At 37.5% G+C, this 20,297-nt stretch overlaps 1 protein-coding gene across 1 annotated transcript; it reads right to left on the reverse strand.

Moving 5' to 3' along the window:
• Positions 1-1,510: 1,510 nt before the first annotated feature.
• On the reverse strand, positions 1,511-16,256 carry TNNC1 (troponin C1, slow skeletal and cardiac type). The gene is made up of 6 exons (XM_081315525.1): positions 16,126-16,256; positions 9,495-9,525; positions 6,908-7,054; positions 6,656-6,770; positions 3,572-3,708; positions 1,511-1,972 (listed from the first exon to the last, which is right to left on the reverse strand). The coding sequence occupies exons 1-6, from the start codon at positions 16,147-16,149 to the stop codon at positions 1,941-1,943; spliced, it is 486 nt and encodes a 161-aa protein (XP_081171651.1). The 5' UTR covers positions 16,150-16,256; the 3' UTR covers positions 1,511-1,940.
• Between the last annotated feature and the right edge of the window lie 4,041 nt (positions 16,257-20,297).

Genomic DNA, 20,297 nt, shown 5'->3' on the forward strand with positions numbered 1-20,297 from the left:
TAAACCTGGTAATGAGCAGGTGCACATGTACATACACACACACAAACACACATGCACAGCTAGATGATTAGCTGATTTTTATAATCAGTAAGGGTACTTAGTGTCCTCAATCAAAGCAACTTATCTTCTAAACCTATGGCCCTAACTGAAGAGAGTAGGCAAGTCCTGGAAACAAGATAATATTGCCAACAGCTTCCCTTGCAAGATTCTATTATTATAGCTGCTCTCAATAAAAATAGTTCTAGTCTTTCTGTGGAGTTGATTCCCTGATCTGGGTTGACATGCCCCTTTCTGGACCAGGAGGCACTATGTATGGTCACTCACGTTGGTTCACCTCCTGAACGGATTATAGTACAGTACTGCAACACGTTTTACAAAGTGCTGTCTTTGAAGTATATCTGGAAGCTGCATTTGTCTAGAAAGCAATTGTAGGTGACCAGGTTGAGCTTGAGGGAGGAGGTCAAATGCATCAAGTGCGTCAAGTCCTTTCGCACTCACAAGAGAACTAAATCCAGCTCACCTTGAATCCCTGTTGACTCTTATCTACCACCAATTTGCTTTGACCATTAGTAGTTCAGATTCTTGTAGAGAGCATTAGCACACAATAAACCTATACCCATTTGAATTGCCTGAATTCCATTTCCTGAGCTTGACATCAACAGCTTAAGCAATATGGGCGTCTCTTGATGTTCTGCTTTGTGAACTGTGTTGACTTTCCAATATGTGCTCACTAAAAAAGCCCTTCATGCCATAGGGTTGTTATTTGAAGGATTGCCTGCCTCTGCAATGGTATCTGTTGTCCCATCAGGAACAGCAGAAAAGACATGCTCCATGTTCCATCATTTTGCAGGATTCAGGAAGTGTGCCTTTTCTATCACAGCACTTGCCCTTTGGAATATGATACTACCCAAAGTTAAGTTGACCAAGTTGATTTTTTTAAAAAAATCATTAAGTTCTGGGGTATAGGCTCAGGAGGTTAGGTGAGCCTGAATGTATTCAATCCATCAATTGCTTTTTGTTTTGATTATAGATGTTTTTATTTCATCATTGCTTTGTTTTGTACTGATGTTTTAACTCTTAATCATCTGGAATCATGCTAGCAAAATGGGTGGATATATTGATATAAACAAACAAATACCGATTTCCTAGAAATAGTTCCCTATCTGTCAGAGGCTATTGGACATTTTAAGAATTATTGCAGCCTGGCTGTATTTGCTAGTTCCAACAACTTGATGGTCTTCAGATGAGATGATGTTAAAGGATGCTTATCTGAGAATTATGGAGCTCATGTCCAATACCTTTCAAGGCACCAGGCTAAGGGAAAGTTACAGAAAGTATCACACTTTAAATGGAGACTTTGGAATGTCTGGTATATTGAATATGACTGTCTCTGATATAAACATAAGCCTTAATTTACAGCTGCTTCTTTTTTTTTCTCATAGGCATGCACGACAGCATCCCATACCCAGGAACGTCTGCAAAACAAACACTCTGATTTGCAATTATTTTTATTAGCATTTTGGAAATAAAACTTTTTTGTACATACATTTGTTTTTTACATAGTTTAACTTGGCAAGCAAAGAGGTACAGAAAGGAAAAAGCATATCCTAATGTTAAATGAAAATGTTTGATAATAACTTAAACATCTCAATAGTTATTAAAGTGTTATTTTTCATTGTAACCAGCAGAAGCTAGTCATCAATTAAGGAACATTTTTAGGTTTGATGATGCCATAGCATGTGGCATTATAATAATATGGCTCAGTCAATGCCTATTAACCATTTGAGGCACTTAAAAAGAGATGGGTCATGTTTTCCTGATTTTCACAATGTTCAGTACATAACTTCATGAAAATAATGAGAGAAGAAGACCTGATGAAATGTGAAAAGACAACACTGAAGATGTTCAAATAAAGATACTGCCTTCAAAAATTCTCATGTTTACTCAACGCCTTTCATAAACTCCAGAAATTCTGCAAAAGGAGAGAAACCAAAGATCATATTCATAAAATGAGGCAATGTTCCTGACCTTTGCCACATTGTTCCTTTCAGCCCTTTCTTTCATCGTGCTACTTCCTCTATCCAAGACTGCACATTAAAAAAATACAGTATTTTGTTCTCCAATTTGTTCCCATTGTGCTGCCACCATGTGGCTGTTTTGGAGAAATTACAATGTGGGCAGTCAGACCCTCCAACCCTATGATGTATTTCCTCTTCCCTCCCCTTTCTGGGATGGACTTCCTCCTCCTTTGCCCCTGGAGAGAATCCCATCCTCCATTATCCAGCTAACATGTGACAACAGCAGATGTGCAGACACTGGGAATATTACCATTTTCTGACTATTCTGAATCCAAGCCATTGTACATTAATTAATCTCTTGATAAGACCTCTGTGGTCTAGATAAGCAGATTTCCTTAACATTAACAGCTCTCTTCAGATAGTTGAACTCATGGAAAACACCCTTTATCATATAGAAATACCTTTATTGCATGTAGTCGAATACAGCAGGTGGGGTGCATTAAGATGACGATTGTACAGCATTTCCAAGGTGTTCCCAAGGTCAGAAAATGGTAATATTCCCAGTGTCTGCACATCTGCTGTTCTCACATGTTAGCTGGATAATGGAGGATGGGATTCTCTCCAGGGGCAAAGGAGGAGGAAGTCCATCCCAGAAAGGGGAGGGAAGAGGAAATACATCATAGGGTAGGAGGGTCTGACTGCCCACATTGTAATTTCTCCAAAACAGCCACGTGGTGGCAGCACACCCATAACACTTGGGCTCAAAGACTGGTCTTGATCCAAGCCATTCAGCAACATTCCATGTCTCTTTCAACAAAGATTGGTGAATTTATGTCAAGGTTCATCCCATTCATATGGTAGGGATGATGCTTTTGCTTAGACTTGCATACTTTTTTTCTAGGAAAATTGTGTTTATTATTTCTCAAACCAAACTTTCAAAACAAAATATTTATGGTGTATGGCCATGGATTCCAATGATCTGGCAAAAAAAACCTCTTTGGGTTTTTTTTTTCGTGATGAATACAGGACATGTACGTGTATGTGTGAACGTATTTATTTATTTATATGCCACCTATCTCAGAAAATGTAACTCTAAGAGGCATACAATAAAACCATTAAAACAGTAATTATGTAAAAACCATCTACAATTCAAACATGAATATTACATTATAAAAGACCAAAGGGCTAGAGCATTAGATGGTACATTATTAAATCCCCATTTCCACGAGATCCCCAAGTCTGTTGACATATCCAAGTTGGGTTCATTCGGGAATAATCATCAAAAAACCAATTCTATATATTGAAAAGCTTACTCATAAATTAAACATAGACCATTGGGGAGTGACAAATAGGAGAAAGCACAGGACATAAGCATGTTTTTTTTTTATTTTGGGCAGGTTGCAGCACTTTTGAGAATTTTATTCTTCATTTAACCAGCAGGTGTTCTTTTACTGATTAAGATGGAGCTCCAAATTTTAAAGTGATTCCTCAGTTTGTTTTTATAATACTGTATTTCTGGCTGTAATATTATGCAGTGTATAAACATAACTTACCATCATAGTCAATCTTGCCATCATTATTTTTGTCGCCATCCTTCATTAGCTCCTCAATGTCATCTTCAGTGATGGTTTCTCCTGTAGCCTGTAACATGAGCTTTAGTTCATCCAGATCTATGTATCCATCTGCGTTTCTGTGAAAGAAAGGATAAGCTAAAAAACAGAAGCCCTTTTACAAATGTTACTTTTCACAATTTTTTTTCAGAAAGTGAGGTGTCTGCAGTTCCTTTACACATCTTGCATACTTAACGAAGCCCCAGTCACCATTTACCTTTTCATTTCAAGAGATACAATCACCTGGGGATTTGTGTGAGTTCTGAACTTTACAAGGAAAGGAATGGCAAAACCCTCAAGTGGCCAATTTACTGGAGCTATTAAAAATGGATATTTCATCACTACATTCCTAAAACAGCTTTTCCAGCTCTCCTGATACAATGGAGCTGCAACCTGCAGAATTTCCATCCCAGATACCAGGGCTAAATGGAATTCAAATTCCACCATATTTAATGTTTGTGTGAATTCTTCCCAAATACTGTGAGGTCACTATAACGGTCTTCATTTCTTTTTGTTTGATAATCTATGAGATTATATTTTGGGGAACACAAATTTCTTGATAATGACATCTGAATTGTCAGAGGCTCTTCCCAGAGATACTGAGATGGAGAACAAAACAGACTTCTGATCGTTAAAATTTACACCAAGGAAGCCAGTGTGAAAGAATAATCATTACAGAAATCTTATAGTAGATGCCTCACAAAGTTCAAGGGTGTGTAAGGTTATGTGGGAATGACCTTGGGAGACAGGGAAAAGAGATGCAGCCAGAGCAAGGGTCAGATAAGAGGCAGCTTAGCCTGCAGAAAGCTTGTGAGTGTGGCAAATGTTTTAGAAAGGACCAGCCCTAGTTTCTTGGATTGTAAAGGTGAGGCAGGGAGAAATGTATTTTCAGACTGTCAAGATTCTGTTAATGTAACCTTACAATAAAATAGAATGAGTTTATTTGGGTGTGGTTCCTGTCAGGACTACCTCTGAAGGCTGACAGGGGGAGAGAGAGAGAGTTCTAGAATGCAGTTGTTAAAACAGAGAAGGCCTACCCATGAGGAAGGGGGGGGAAAGTACTGCATATTCCGCAGGAACTTCTAGTGATCAACCAGTTCTATAAAGATAAAGGCAATCTATCAGATAACCTCCCCCAAATTGTTCAGTGCCTTAGATGTTAAAAATGAAAGTTACAATAAGTTGACTGATGCCTGGCAGCCTCTGCAGCTACCTGAACAAAGGTGTAATATACGCTTGACTCAGCAACCTGGCAACTATAATTCTGAACTAATTGGAGCTTCCAGATTGACCACAGGGGAGATTATAGTAACTGAGGTATGTGGTTACCAGCACATAAATAGCCATATACATATACAATTAGGAAAGAACAAAGTTGGTATATCAACTGAACTGCCAATCATGGCCATAGAGGTTACTTGAGCCTTCAAGAGCAGTGGTGACTTTAGGAGACTCCACAAACAAAGACTCCACAATGTGCTAAGCACATTGGTTTGTGCTTAAATTGTAAGCCGCCCTGAGTCTTCGGAGAAGGGCGGGATATAAATGGGATTTAAAAAAAAATACAGTCTTTCTAAGGGAACATAGTCCCATTTAGATTGGGAAGATTCTCTGATTTCTATTTCCAGGAACAAACTGTCTGTAAGAACTCCTTCCGCATCTTTTCAAGATCCAGTTTATTGTCCTAAACACTCCATGACTGGTTTCAGAACATGCCTTTTCTCCTCTGAATTGGATATGGAAAAATTGATCTGATTCGTATAGTGATGGTACTTTATTTCCAATCAGACCATTCCAAACCAGATCTTATGAATGTTAAATGGCTCCAGAGACAACAACAACAAAAAAAAAGAGCTGTCAGAGGCAGAATCACCCAATTTACTCTCTGAGACTGTCCTGCAAATAGCAGTGGAATTAATGTAACTACAGGAGAACATCAGGGTTGACAGTATTGAAAACTATTGGGAGATCAAAGTAAAATCAACACAAATATGCTCCTCTGTCTTCCTCTCACAGGTAAATATTTAGCAGGCCAAAGGATGATTCTATCTCAAGAATAGGACTGAACCCAGACTGAAGAGGTTTCTGTTCATTCATGTATGAAAAGAATCACATTCTAATAAAATGTTTTTCTTTTCCATCGTTTGGTAGAAATTAGCCACTTCTGCACGTGAATTGTTCATCTTCATCAAAATATATTTCAAGAAGGCAAATAAAACTGCAGATTCTGTTGCCCTCCAGTCAAGTAGGGTTTTTTTTTGGTAACAGGCCGTTATCCCTTCACTTCTGCCTGGCTGTTGTGTGAAAGTTTGTGTGTCACAAAATACATTAGGGAGAACCATTCTAGAAAGAATGAAGGCTAGAAAAAAGAGAGGAGACAGAATGAATGGTTTTGCCCTCTTCTGAAACAAATCCTGTCCATAGTGCATTTCAGTCCTGATTTCCATCATTGGCATTAGCCCTCAGGAATAAATTTTATTTTTTATTGTTAACATTATTAAAACTGTTATCCATCCTTGAATAATTATAAATCAAAAAAGTGAAACAGAAGACAAGAAGCATTATATTACAAAAGAATTCTTTTCTATGTAAAGATCAAGCTGATTTCATGACTACTAATAAACATGTGTTAAACAGCTTTAATTTTATATCAGAAATTAAATAGAGTGGTTTTTCACTTAGCACCTGCCTCATTTAGCAACTGTTCACAGTTATGATGGTGATGAAAGAGTAATTTTATGACCAATCCTTGTTATTTAAAACTTTAGTAGGTGTGTAAAGCAAAGGAAAACTGAAATCATATAAGCACAGTCATGGTTCCATGTAGTGACTGCTTCACTTAATGACTAAATTTCCAGTCCAAATTTTGGTTGCTAAACAAGAAGTATCTATATATGTAATTCTGTCATGACAGTGAGGTTTTCAGTCTTACTTGTGTTATCAGTATGAAACTCATGAAGACTCAACTTGATTACTGTACTCTCTTGATTACTGTACTCTCTGGCATATGCTAATAGAGCCACTTACTTATCAAACATTCTGAAGAGATCTGAAAGTTCTTCTTCTGATTTTCCTTTGCTGTCATCTTTCATACACCGGACCATCATAACTAAGAATTCTTCAAAATCTACTGTACCACTGCCTGTCAAGGAAAAATAGAGCACCAAGTTAACTTCCTCTCTGTTTGAATTATTTCCCATATTAAGTTATATAAACACGATACAGCAAATATAAATTTAAAGACTTATACTGTACAAACACCCAGCAGAAATTGCTCACCGTCTTCATCTACTTCATCAATCATCTCCTGTAACTCCTCAGGGGTAGGATTCTGTCCCAGCATGCGCATTACCTTCCCCAATTCCTTTGTGCTGATACATCCATCCTCTGCACCCAGGACAAATATATCAAAAGCAGCTTTAAATTCTGGAGAGAGAGAAGCAAAACTAATTAATTTAAGAGTGCGATACCTCAAGAGCAAATCTTGAGCATTGTTGATTCCTACTGTGCCTTGAATGTATCTATTCTAATCCTTTACTAAATTGTGGTAAGGTGACTATGCACCTGCCAGCCATGCTAAGCAAAGCAACTGATTTCTCCAGCCTTGTTTAACTTTTAAATGTCACCAGTCAGGGGGAAAATATCCAGGCATCATGACAGAGATGCAAAAAAGAGAGAGGACTGGCAATTGTGAGTTTCAGTGCTCTTTCTCTTAATAAAGATTTAAAACTGGGAAATGAACGGGAAGAAGAGTGAAATCACTCTCTCCCACACCTACATACCCACATAGTTACACTGACATACAAAAATAAAATAAAATAAAATAAAATAAAATAATAAAATAAAATATAAAATAAAATAAAATAAATAAAATAAAATAAAATAATAAAATTAAATTAAATTAAAATAAAATAAAATAAATAAAATAAAATAATAAAATAAAATAAAAATAAAATAAAATAATAAAATAAAATAAAATAATAAAATAAAATAAAATAAAATAATAAAATAAATGCAAAGGCTGATTTCCTCCAGTTCAGAGGCTAGAAACATTTTGCAATTGGGCAGTGCATCTCTGGCACTGGTGTACAATTCTAAAACAAAGCAAATCTCTTGTCCACAATAGTGGCCTCATAGCAGCATTTCACAACCAGCAGACGTTCCTATTGGAGTATAACCCTCTGGTGGCCTTTATGCACTGCCCCCTCCACCAGTTATAAAAATACCATGCCAAAATGGAAAAACAATCCCTACCCCCCCACACACACACACGGCTTCTTGTAGATGTTTTACAGGTCAAATTGTGCCTACAGTTTTGGAGAGAAAAGCAGTGGGGGCAGAGAAAGGGGAATATGCTTGAATCAGCCTGAAATGGCCAACAAGTGCTCGAGCATCTGACCTCACTGTTATGTCGTGGGCTCTGGTGAGCAGGAATGAAGACACAGGGCTGAGTACAGAGAAACTCATTCTTTTATTCAAGCTGGAACTGTACTTAGGCTTGGGCCGCTCCCAGCCCCAGTATATAGCCAAGCCCTATGATAGCAACCAATAAGATTGAACCTGCACTTGCCGCCTGAGGCTGACCAATTGCAGGCCCGGAGACGGCCTGTCTGGGTTGCTGGAGAACCGTTAGTTCTCCAGCAATGCACATGGTGTGGTACCCAAAAGCCCAGTACATAACACTCACCACCAGTGAGAATGAGTGGGAAAGCATGTCAGATTGTACATTCCTTGCAGCCATTGTTAGATGCCCTAGTTTAAGGGGTAAATCATTTCCCCAAGTACAGCTGATTTAAGGCTGTCTCACCCACAGGCTAAGGATGAGTTAAGGAACTGCAGGAAAAGATACTGCTTACACATGTTTGTGTTGTGATGGGTACAAACGGGGCAGGGTTCAACTCAGTAATATTCTAGTTTTTGTCTCATATAATACCAGACTGATTCTCTCTCAGGCATAAATGGAATCAACTAAACTGGAGATCTAATGGAATTTACTAATCAACGAGATCTATAAAACTTTGTAACAAAACATACTGTATGGATATGTTGAAAATTAAGTGATATTTTTTACTCTAATTTGCTAATACAAACTTTTTCCTCTCAATAAGGCTGATTGGATCTCATTCCTCAGAAGCACTGCATACCTCCCTTCACTTTCAGAAGCAAATTTACTCAGGCACAATGTAGGGACTTATAATGACTGCCAATGGAAACTACAATGAAGGCAATTAAATTCTTCCTTATAATATAGTTCATGAACTATATTGAAATGATTTGGGTGAATCAATGTGAGTAAAATAACCCAGTTAAAACACAATCCCAAGAATTATGTTAATAGTTTATGTTTACTTGGCCATTCATTTTTACATGGAAAAAAAGGAATGGAGAACATTAGATTATGCTGCAGTAAGAATAAATGACTTGGAGGCAGAGGGGGACAGCTGAGTGCTGTTTTTTAGGTCTCTCAGTTTTAAAAACTATCAGAGAGCCTTGTTTTAAGCTTCTGATCGGTTGCCAAGCTGACATTTAGTATCACATAAAGCATTTTCTTCCTTTTTTCATAGTTTATTCATGGTATTGAATAATATACTGAAATAGATTTGAGTGATTTGACCTAATACATAAAAGTAACATGAATTGTTTCTATTGGGTTTTATATATTTTATGAACTTTTGTGGAAGCTACTCTTGCATTACTCTGTAAATTTTTTTAAAAAAATCAGAATGTATTTCTTAAAATGAGCACATTCATTTTGAAAGTTGATTTTCATTGGTGATGGCTCTTTTTTAATGATCCTCAAGATTTCTGTTCAGTTAAAGGTAGACCCTTTGAGAGGTATTTGGAAAAATGAAGTTTATATACTTACCATTTTTTTGTTCATCTGTCAACTGCTCAACCTATTAAAATAAAGATTCCATTGATGAATCTGTGTTTACATATTTAGCAATTCTCACACATGAGCTGTGTACTGTAATCATTTAATCTCTAAAGTATAGCTCAAAACAATCAAACATACAAAAATGCACACTTTGTAGCAATACATATTAGTGTACAGATTACAATTATATCAAACTTTAAGTATGGATTTGACAAACATCTTTCATGAATTAAATTATGAATCATAGAATATATTTATTAAATGTTCAATTCAGTGGGGTAGAGGATTTTTGGTAGAATTTGGAACTTTGAAGAAATCTTCTTAATTGTGTTAAATTACCACAGTGTCTTGACTCAGCTTAGTTTGGAAAGTACAGTAGGGAAACTAAATAGTACTCATCAGTTTATAAATCCAATTGAATATACCCAAATCATTGACTTTTGATGAAGTGATTATGTAATAAAAGATTGCAGACAACCATCTTCCAGTTGATTCAAAGGCTTACTTTTAGAGTGAAATACAGCTAAAACTGAATTTCAAATGGTAATTTCTATCTATAAAATATAGCAGAAGTAGCCATGCTCATAGAAAAATTGAAGTATTAGATTAATTAGATTAATTTAATTTTTTGTGAGTTATTCACATTATTTCAATTAATAATTTGTCTTCAGAGCAAAATAAAAATTACATGTTATATTATATAATGAACATATTATAATACTAACACTGTCCTTATAATATTAGTATATAATCCTGTTATTTGCCATTTGTAAGTCCTTGAGTTTCATTGCTGTAAGACACCTGTTAACTTCATCTCAGAAACACGTTCTATTCACTAAAATCTTACTCTACATAATTACCATACTGGATATATGTCCTATGAGCTTATCTCGAGCAAATCGTGAACTGAGATGTTTGTCAGAATATGTCCAATAGATTGCAGCTACCTTCATAAATTTAGTTGGAATTGGCTGTGGCCTAATTTAATACCCCTGCTTAATTTCTCCAGCTGCTTCCAAAGAAGAGCTCCTAACACTGCATCATCACCATCATCATCATCATCATCATATAAGAAGTTGGAAGAGACCCTAATCATTCAATAAACAAATAGCTGGAATTCATACAGCTGATTACAATGATTAAAACATCAATGGTTTTTCCTTGAACACATATATAAAATTAAAAGGGAGTGAAAATATACAGTTACTGTCAATTACAGTATCCTTAAACCAACAAATTAGACTGCAAATATAAATCTGTTATGCACATCCCTTCTCTCTGCAAACAAGTTTAGTTGTCCAGCTTTATTATAGGATGGCATTCCCCTGTCAGAGACATAACTTCTGAATCAACACAGCAGTGAGATGCTTCCAGTACAATGCTATGTGCCATTGAGTTTAGTGGAATTTAATCCAGATAAGAGGGTATATAGGACTGCAGCACCAATTATCAAGTAGGGAAAAGCTCTGATTGGCATACCAACTCACTACTTTGCCAATGTGTGCTTTATGTCCACTCAGCTGCCCTGAACTAGTAAAATACAGATATACAGACAAACAGCAGATAAATTAGTCTTCGAAATGTTGATGGACAAGCCCAAGGGGAATAGTACAGAAGGAAATGCAACAGTTCAGAATCTACCCAGGTCTGACCATACAGGCTTACTTTTAACTAAATAATTAACAATAACACTAAAGGAGAATAACAGTGTATTCATATGAAAATAATGTTAAATGAAATTACATTAAGAAATGCAAAATGGCTGTTTTCAGTTACTAAATTTTTATAAGCCAGTTTTTCCTTTTATCACAGTATAGGAAGTCTGTCCAAGGAAGGAAAAGTTGACTCAGATTCGGTCTTCGTCTCCCCTTCTTAGCAGGAAAACAACTTAGAAAGATTCCATCCAACCTGGCTGGCTCAAAATTAGGTATTGATAGATGGATATTTATTTATTTATTTATTTATTTATTTTTGGGACTTATATGCCGCCCTATCTCCCGAAGGACTCAGGGTGGCTAACAACAATAAAAACAACAATACAAAAGTTAAGAGAAATTAAATAAACAGCCCCAAAATAAATTAACTAAACAATTAAAAATTAAAACATTTCAAAAACCCGTCGTCAGTCCAGGTCAGCCTGATGAAAAAGGAACGTCTTGAGGTCGCGGCGAAAGGACCGGAGGTCCGGGGCCATCCGGAGCTCAAGGGGGAGTTGGTTCCACAGGGCTGGCGCTCCCACAGAGAAGGCCCTCCCCCTGGGGGTCGCCAGCCGACATTGTCTAGCCGACGGCACCCTGAGGAGGCCCTCTCTGTGTGAGTGCACTGGGCGATGGGAAGTCGTCCCCGGCAGCAGACAGTCCTGCAAATATCCTGGGCCTAGGCCATGTAGGGCTTTAAAGGTAAGTACCAGCACCTTAAATCTCACCCGGAAGACAACCGGTAACCAATGCAGCTCACGCAGGAGGGGTGTAATATGGGAGTATCGGGATGCTCCCATCACTACCCGCGCGGCCGCATTCTGCACCAGCTGGAGCCTCCGGGTGGTCTTCAAGGGCATCCCCATGTAGAGAGCATTGCAGTAATCTATCCGAGAGGTAACGAGTGCATGAGTGACCGTACGTAGGGCATCTCGGTCCAGATAGGGGCGCAACTGGCGCACCAGGCGAACCTGGGCAAATGCCCCCCTGGCCACGACTCCAATATGATCTTCAAAACTGAGTCGTGAGTCCAGGAGGACGCCTAAATTGCGTGCCCTATCAACGGGAGGTAACACCTCTCCTCCCATAACCAAAGATGGAACCTCCTCAAAGATGGATAACAAATTTATCTCTTGGGCAAAATGCTGAAGCATTCGGTTCTGAAAAACATGTCTGTAAAATGGACAGAATTGCAAATCAGATATTCAGCATATTATCAGGCAGGGTGAAGCAAATCCTGGAAGGATTTAATAAAAGGTCAAGTATAGAAATGTATACACATTTTCTGTCTGTGATTTAATTCCTAACTATGTGTTTTAAAACACCCTTCTAATTCTTAAATTAAATTATAATTCTGATTATACTACCATGTGATGGAAACTGTTGTTATACATTGTGAAAGATCTCCCACCTTCTTACTAACCAAATTGGGGCAAGATGTTGTTGACATGGATGGTTATGTCTCAGTTCCAAGTTTGCCAAGATACTATCGATTTTCTAAATCCATTTTGGTCTCACTTGACCACTGGGCTGGAATGGGTTTGACTATCAATTCCTATTTGGAGTGTATTATTGTTGATACTATTGCCTTCAAAGCGATTCTTACTAACTACTATAAATTACAGGATCTTTTTGAGTTGAGCATTAGAAACACTACGGTATTTTGTGAGTTCTGCAGTCTTCCTGGAAATACATTTTTAAGAGAAAATGCTGGGGCTTTTATTTAACCCCATTAGTTTTGGTATCTGGGACTTCTCTAGTTATTATCCTGTCCCCAATATTTTCAACAGGGCTCTTCATGCTTTGAAGATGATTTGAAAGAATTGCTTCAGATCTTGCCAAAACATGAAAAAAAGATTTTGCTCCTGTTTCACTGAGTTAAATCATCAAAGTGTGTCTTTAATGTGACTCTTCTAAAGGGTATTTCTTTTGCTAGGTCTCTTTAGAAGCCTAAAAAAATAAAAATCGTGTATGCTTTAATGAACAGCAGGCAGCTGCCCTGGTCATGCTGGTACAAGAACTGAAGAACTTCCAAATATTTTTCAAAGTGTGCATGGGCAGCCCTTGTTTTTAACATCTACCTCAAATGAGTTGTAGAAGTTGTCCAAAGTTTGAATTCAGACACCTCATTATTTTATTCTCTCTATAAAAAAAACCTGGACAAAGTGAGATATAGCCCATATAAGTGCTTGAACAGACTGGTATGTGAAAGAGCTGATTTCCTCCAAAGCTTCAACCTGATATGAACCCAACCCTAGTTTTACAGGTCATAGCTGTTATCAGAGATTCACTTCTCCGGTTAAGGATGCTGCACTATAGAAGCTCATTTAGAAACCTTTCACCTAACTTTAAAAATATGTGCCTTTGTCACTTTTTCTTTTGATTACTGTAATGCTCAAGAGGTTTATTTAGAAATGTCCATTAATTCATGATACTACACTACATGTTTTATGGGAATAGAGTTCAGAGCTTTTAATATCACCTGTACTAGATACTCATTCCTGAATACAAGTCAGCTAATTTTAATCTACAAAGACCTAGCTATATGAAAATATAGTCAACCATTTTCCTCAAAATGATTACAGAAACCTTCCAGAGAGGTCTTTGTTTCAAATACTGAAAGAGCATTCTGTGCATGAAACTGGTTCCTTTCTTTTATTTAGCTCCCTCTCCTCCTCTTTAAGGTTCTCATGAAGAAGAAGTTCTCTTAAATTGTTTTTACTCATGCACCAATCCATTGCCACTTGCTTTTATCTGAAACACCTAATTGTTTTAAAGGGGAGATCTGACAAAATGAATGATGGAGGAGGAGTGGTAGCACCAGCAGGCAGAGTACAGCCTACAATGCTGAGATAACAAAAGCAAGAAGATGCCTCTGCAAAATTTCATAGTGAAAACTGAACCCATTTATTTAAGCCACTGTGATGGAACTGGAGCAGCTGTCATTGTTCCTTCATTGTGATGGCCAAAATAACCCCCTCTCTCTCCTCAACAGACCAGGATAGCTGAAAAGTCTGAAGACAGCAAATGCCTCTCTGTTGTGCAGCCCACATACTTGGACTATTTTGGCAAGCTGGCTATTTTTATGCCTTAGTGGCTTAGGTGCTAAGAAGACAGATAACATTTCTGATTGTTCCCAGAAGCTGACTGACATTAGCATTTATCTAGTAACATGTCCCTGGCAAAGTTCTATGGTTTAGAAGCATCTGAAAGCCATTCTAAACTTATCTCTGCATAAGAGATGTGAGTGGGAAAGTGATAAATCCATTGAATTTCATAGGTCTGTATGAATGATTGTTTTTTTCAAATGAAAACACATTTAGAGCTATCACACACTTATAATAAATGCAGGAAGAACATCTTCTTTCATTTCTGGGGGACCCCTTCAGATATGACACACTTCATGTAGTGCCATGATAAAAGACTCAGGCAAAAGATACTGGGTTCACATTTGCACACAGTTGTAAGGGATGCCGGGTGGATTTTGACAAATCACATCTCTCAACATTGATTAATCTTCATAATTGTGAAAATCAAATGGGTACAAGTGAGTGGGATACCATTGGTACATAATAAATAATTCAGGGCAATTTCACTCTAGAGTCAAGCTAAGGGAGGTTTGTGCTCCTCGGGAGTCCAAAATTGGGAAATTAAGAACTTAGCTTCTGAAAAACACTGCTAAAAAAAACAAGAAAACACTCTTCTTATTCTATTATATGAGAATGCCAAAGATTTTAGAAGAAAGTAAGAAATAACAAAGTACTTTATTATAGAAAACATTTAAAACTGAAATGCATTTTACTAATAATACATTTCCTCAAATATTTCAGCTGACATCTGTTCTTGAAAGATAGGACACAATAATTTAATAACTTTGAGCCGAGTCCTAGTAATTTGTAAATTCCAGTTCTTTCTTCACTACAGGCAAGGTATTCCGAATCAAGAGGATACTGACAAGCTAAAAGATAGGGTCTTGTATATTTAACAATAAACATTAAAAAGGAATCTTTATTTTAAACTAAAATGTGTCCAATCATGAACTATTCTTTTCCTGTGGAGAACTATTTACAACACACAGCAGCTGTTTAAAGCTACACTGGGGAGCTGAGCACTCATCAGGATGAGCTCAAGGCAGAAACTACCCTTCTCCCTTTGGTCTTATTAGTGTTTCTTAAGAAGTGCATCTATCCTGTTACTTCCATTTAAAGTGGAATTACTGAGGATAATTCTATTATCGTCATTACATCTGCAATTATTTATTTTCCTTACCAGTATAAATGTTAGCCAAACTCTTAAGTGGTCTAAATCTCCTGAAGAGTTTTAAGCAGCCAGGATTCTGGTGACTCATTTTTCATGCAGCATATTTATACATGCATATATATATTGCTAGAATTTGTAAAATGTATCTTCACATGTAACTAATTTTTGAGTTTGTCAGACAGAAATCTGGAAAAAATCTGTCATAAAAAAGAGAAAATGATAGGAAGCAATGCCATTTTCTGCAAAATACTTTGGGTGTAAAAATAAAAAAAGATTTGCATTTATATTAACAAACTAATCCTATGCAGCAAACAATTATGTTAAAATCAGTCAAAGCCATGAGCTTTAAATTACTTTTAGCTTTAGTTAGAATTGGGCTTCAATAGATTTTTGAATTTCTACAGAAAATACAAGCAGCTAGGATTTCATCAAAACTATCTTGCGATACCTAAGGAACTTAGGTTATATAAAAATGCTCCGCACCAAATTAAAAAAGTACATTGTAAATTATTAGTTTTAGCATTAACGAATATCATAATGTGTAAAACATTTATGGGATCTGATTGAATGCTCTTTATTGAAACATTTTCCTTACAATCCTAAATATTATTATTCAGAATCTGCCTGAGATTTAATACAACAGAGTGTGAAAAGTTACTTACTGCTGCCTTGTAAATATCATCCATGGTTAATTATTGTGGGTTAGGAACTAGATGGAGATGAAAAATGGTACAGAGACAAATATCGACCTCTGCCAGCTTTCTGTTCTTTGAAGCACTCCTTTTATAGTAGGCTGTCAGCCCTAAATGTGTCAGTCAAGAACTACACAGCCCAGTTTATAGACATCTGTGAATGGCCATGCTATTCATTCCAAGTCTAACTCTTCACCCTGTCTTCAGGGAGGTATGCAAAGTTTGTTACAGCTGACATTTCTAAATTCTGATCCAATTTTGTTGATGCTTTGTGTGAGTGTGTGTGTTAGGAATCAGATGGTTCCTATACCACACATTGGGCCTTACGGCCCTCATTTACTGTGGGTTTGAGGCATTCTGATTCCATGTGGTTAATAGTGATTATGGCAAAAATCAAAATGTTTGTAAAGTCCCCATCCCCCTGGCAGAACAAGAGTGACCCACTAAAATAACTATCCTTTTAAAAGAACTCTTCCCAAAAAGCTCTATGTACGTTACAGAACAAAAGATAGGCTTCATGGGCATGCATTCTAGGCAAAGAGAACAAATATCAAGTACCTCTTTCCACAGACAAATTTATGGCACCCAATAAAACCACCGCAGATTGGTTTGATTGAATTGCTTTTTTAAAAATGCATTCCATCAACCTCCCTAATTCCTCAGAAAGAATGCTTAAGAGCCTGGTGTCCCTTTACCACAAGGCTTCCTCAGCTGCATTATTGCATCACCTGATGATCGACTGTTTGCACTGACTCTTTTATTTTGTTTGCTGCAAACATCTGTGCAAGCTGGGCAAATTCCTGCCTTTAAGCAAAACAACTTACTCAGCCATTCATACATAGATTGTTCAGTGAGAGGCACTGGTATGAAGAGAATGTATGTGCTATAAAAAATATCTGTCCACTGACTGAGAGCTCCCCCCTCTGTCTAACTATATTGCACGCATCTAGGTAAAACTGACAAAAAATTAACAAGCCCACCCATATTAGCGAATATACATGATCAATAATCAAAATTACTTAACATGAAGCTATTTCCTCTCACATTTTGTTACCTTCCTTTTGTACTTATGTTCAGGTTATACTTTCTAGAATTGATTGCACAAGATGATTAAAAATGTAAGGCTATCATTGACATGCTTTTTTCTAGTTATAGACGTTTTTGTTATTTCTTCATTGTAATAAGGAGAAGTTATATCTTTCTTTACACTTACAAAACTCCAGTTTATTTTAATCCCATCATGTAAATATATTCTTCATGCATGTGATCATACAGTCTAAGAACCCTACGAGAAATTCAGGCCCAATAGATCTGAAGTGCATCCAAGTGGGGGAAGCTGCTATATGCTCACGGTCATTTTCTTAAACAACAACTTTATAAACATATGGCACAAAACAGGACACAGGTGTTAAACTCGATCACATCATGTGACGTATTGCAACTTTTTTTTGCCTTTGCAGAGCCGGGGTAGGCATGGCCTGTGTGCGTGAAGCATCTGGCTCGTGGGCTGCCAGTTTGACATCCTGACATAGGAGAACAAACCCATCAGGACAAGAATCAGCAGTCCATCTGCATTTAAAAGACAAAGGACACTCTTTCGAACACAGCAAAGTCCACATTTTGGACAGAGAGGACCACTGGTTTGAAAGAGGGGTCAAAGAGGCCATTATGTCAAAATTGAGCAGCCTTCTCTCAACAGAGGGGGAAGAATCCGACATCACCTATCTCCCGTCTACAACACAGTCCTTTCAATAGTTCCAAGAAGGCTCCACACCCATTTACACTACTCAGGTGACCCTGAAGGTACAGATAAGCCTCCAGGTAGCTTTAACGACTCGCTAAAAGAATGCAAACAAAGAGTTTTCTGCAGGAATATAAATCTTTCCATTCCTCACCATCCAGTCAGAGCTGAAGAAGCTTCTTGGATGAGAAGCGAAACGTCTTCAAAGAAAAACAAGAAGGTCCAGTTGCTTCGTGGAAAAGCATCTTTGGGATACTCTTCCTTGTCTTTCAACTGCCATCCCATTTCAAAAAGAGTTGAGATTTTTTTTTAGATTCCAATTACCCAATCTTTCCCTCTGGCAAAGAAGCTCCATGTCAGACAGGACTACATTACTAAGTAGTTTCAGAGATGAAACATCACTTGGCAGAAAGTATAAAGATTGATCTGACACACACACCTGTGATCCAATGTGTTTTGAAACATGTGTTCAGATCAAAGAAACAGTGTGGGAGGAAGAGACCACAAGAGAAGCACCATTAGATCCAATCTTGTCCTATAAAACATCAGGAATATTTTCCATGTAATGTTGGAGCTTTACCCACAAGACTTCTGCAAACAAGCAGTACTTGTACGTACAACACAGTGCAGTTTATGCCTCGGGTGATTCTATGTATTATTAACAGGCAGTGCTTTTTTTGTAAAAGAAAAAGGTGCCAGAACTCACACATGTCATACAACCTGCCTTGCCTAGCCTACAAGGTTCCATCTAAAAAAGCTGCCGGAACTCCGTTCTGAGCATTCGATGAGGGAAAAAGCCCTGTTAACAGGGATAGATGGCAAAGCAACCCTGCGACTTTATATTGCAACATATAGATAATTGATGTTGACTAAACCTGTTAAAGAATCTTGATCTGTTTGTGGTGTTAATAACATCACTGTCTATTAATGAAGTTATAGTACTTCATGACTCTGTTCCTCGGCTTGATCTTCTCAACCTTCCTGATCAAGGGAACACAAGTCCAAATGTTGTTAATGGAGAAAATCAGCATGTTGCATGTTATTTGCCAAATTCTTGAAAAAAGCAAAAAAAAAAAGCATTCAGTGAAAGATTGGCAGTGAAACCACAGTTTGGAATAACAAAAAGGAATAATGCAGGATTTGACAATCTTTTGGTCAGTGGCCAGCAAACCTACTTTTTGGGAACTAATGGCTACAGTAGGTAGAAACCATATTACATACGATGTTGGAGAACCAGGGTTCTCTGCTTCCCTACCCACACCACTGATTGTTATTGCTTTCCTTTGTTTCTTATAACTATGAAAAAATCTTTAGGATGACTCATTCCTAAACATTCTTGTCCATTCCCTCTATAAAATCAAATGAAATCAGTGTTAATTGAAGAAGATGGTGTGACCTTTAAAAAAGTGGCTTGACCACAGTGAACCCTAGAACTTCATACAGCTTTGAAATATTGTCATATGTTTGTTCCTCTACTTGGCAGCAAATGCTTAATGTCATAAGACAAAAATAGGAAAAGAGAAAAAACAAGAATGTGGGCAAGCAGGTTTTGTTACCCATAGCGAACAAGTTATTCTCTGGAGATCTATCAGTAGAGACTTCCCTATCCATCATGCTTTGCCATTCTGCCTCTCCTTCATATATGCCCAACTATGCTCAGCAGGACAACCCGAGTTTGGGGTCCCAGTACTCCATTTTACAGTGCAGTCTATTTCTTACCAACACTACTGCTGTTAACTGTCATATCCATATCAACAACTGCTAACTGGTCATAGCAGCAGATGAAAACAGACTTGTACTGGACAGTGCAAAATTAACTATGCAGCAGTTTATAGGGATGTTCTTTTCCCATTTGTCTTCAAGATATTCCTAAGTTACAGTTTTTCCCAAACATGTTTTTCCCCCCTAATTCTCTTTAAATGACTTGGGGCACCCTTACTATAGTAAAACTTCATTTGAATTAAAAGGTGTTCCATGATTTATGTGACATGATTTATATTCACCTTTTCTTTGGAATTTTTATAAGCATCAATTTTTAATTTTTTTTCTGCTTCTAGACAGAAAACAAAATAAGAACAAAATAGGGAATTATGTACACTAAAACTATCTCCTGTCAGCAAAATTTAAGGTCTGGCCAAGCCACCAGCCCCTTGCCAATAATTAACATCAGGAATATAAACAGCTTTTTCTCCACCTACTTTCAGGGTCAGTGTTTCTCACCTTTCTCAGTAAGTGTAAAAGGTAAAGGTAAAGGTTCCCCCGCACATGAGTGCTAGTCGTTTCCGACTCTAGGGGCCGGTGCTCATCTCCGTTTCAAAGCCGAAGAGCCAGCGCTTGTCCGAGGACGTCTCCGTGGTCATGTGGCCGGCATGACTAGACGCCAGAGGCGCACGGAACGCTG

The sequence above is a fragment of the Vipera berus genome (genome assembly GCF_964194415.1).
Source record: "Vipera berus genome assembly, chromosome: 2".
Taxonomy (NCBI): Eukaryota; Metazoa; Chordata; class Lepidosauria; order Squamata; family Viperidae; genus Vipera; species Vipera berus.

Excerpts from the sequence above, each read along its gene's own strand:
- TNNC1 (XM_081315525.1), bottom strand. The coding sequence starts at position 16,149 with ATGGATGATATTTACAAGGCAGCA. Across the intron at positions 9,526-16,125 it reads ATGATATTTACAAGGCAGCA|GTTGAGCAGTTGACAGATGA; the intron begins GTAAGTAACTTT and ends TTATTTTAATAG. Across the intron at positions 3,709-6,655 it reads CTCTTCAGAATGTTTGATAA|AAACGCAGATGGATACATAG; the intron begins GTAAGTGGCTCT and ends TTTCTTTCACAG.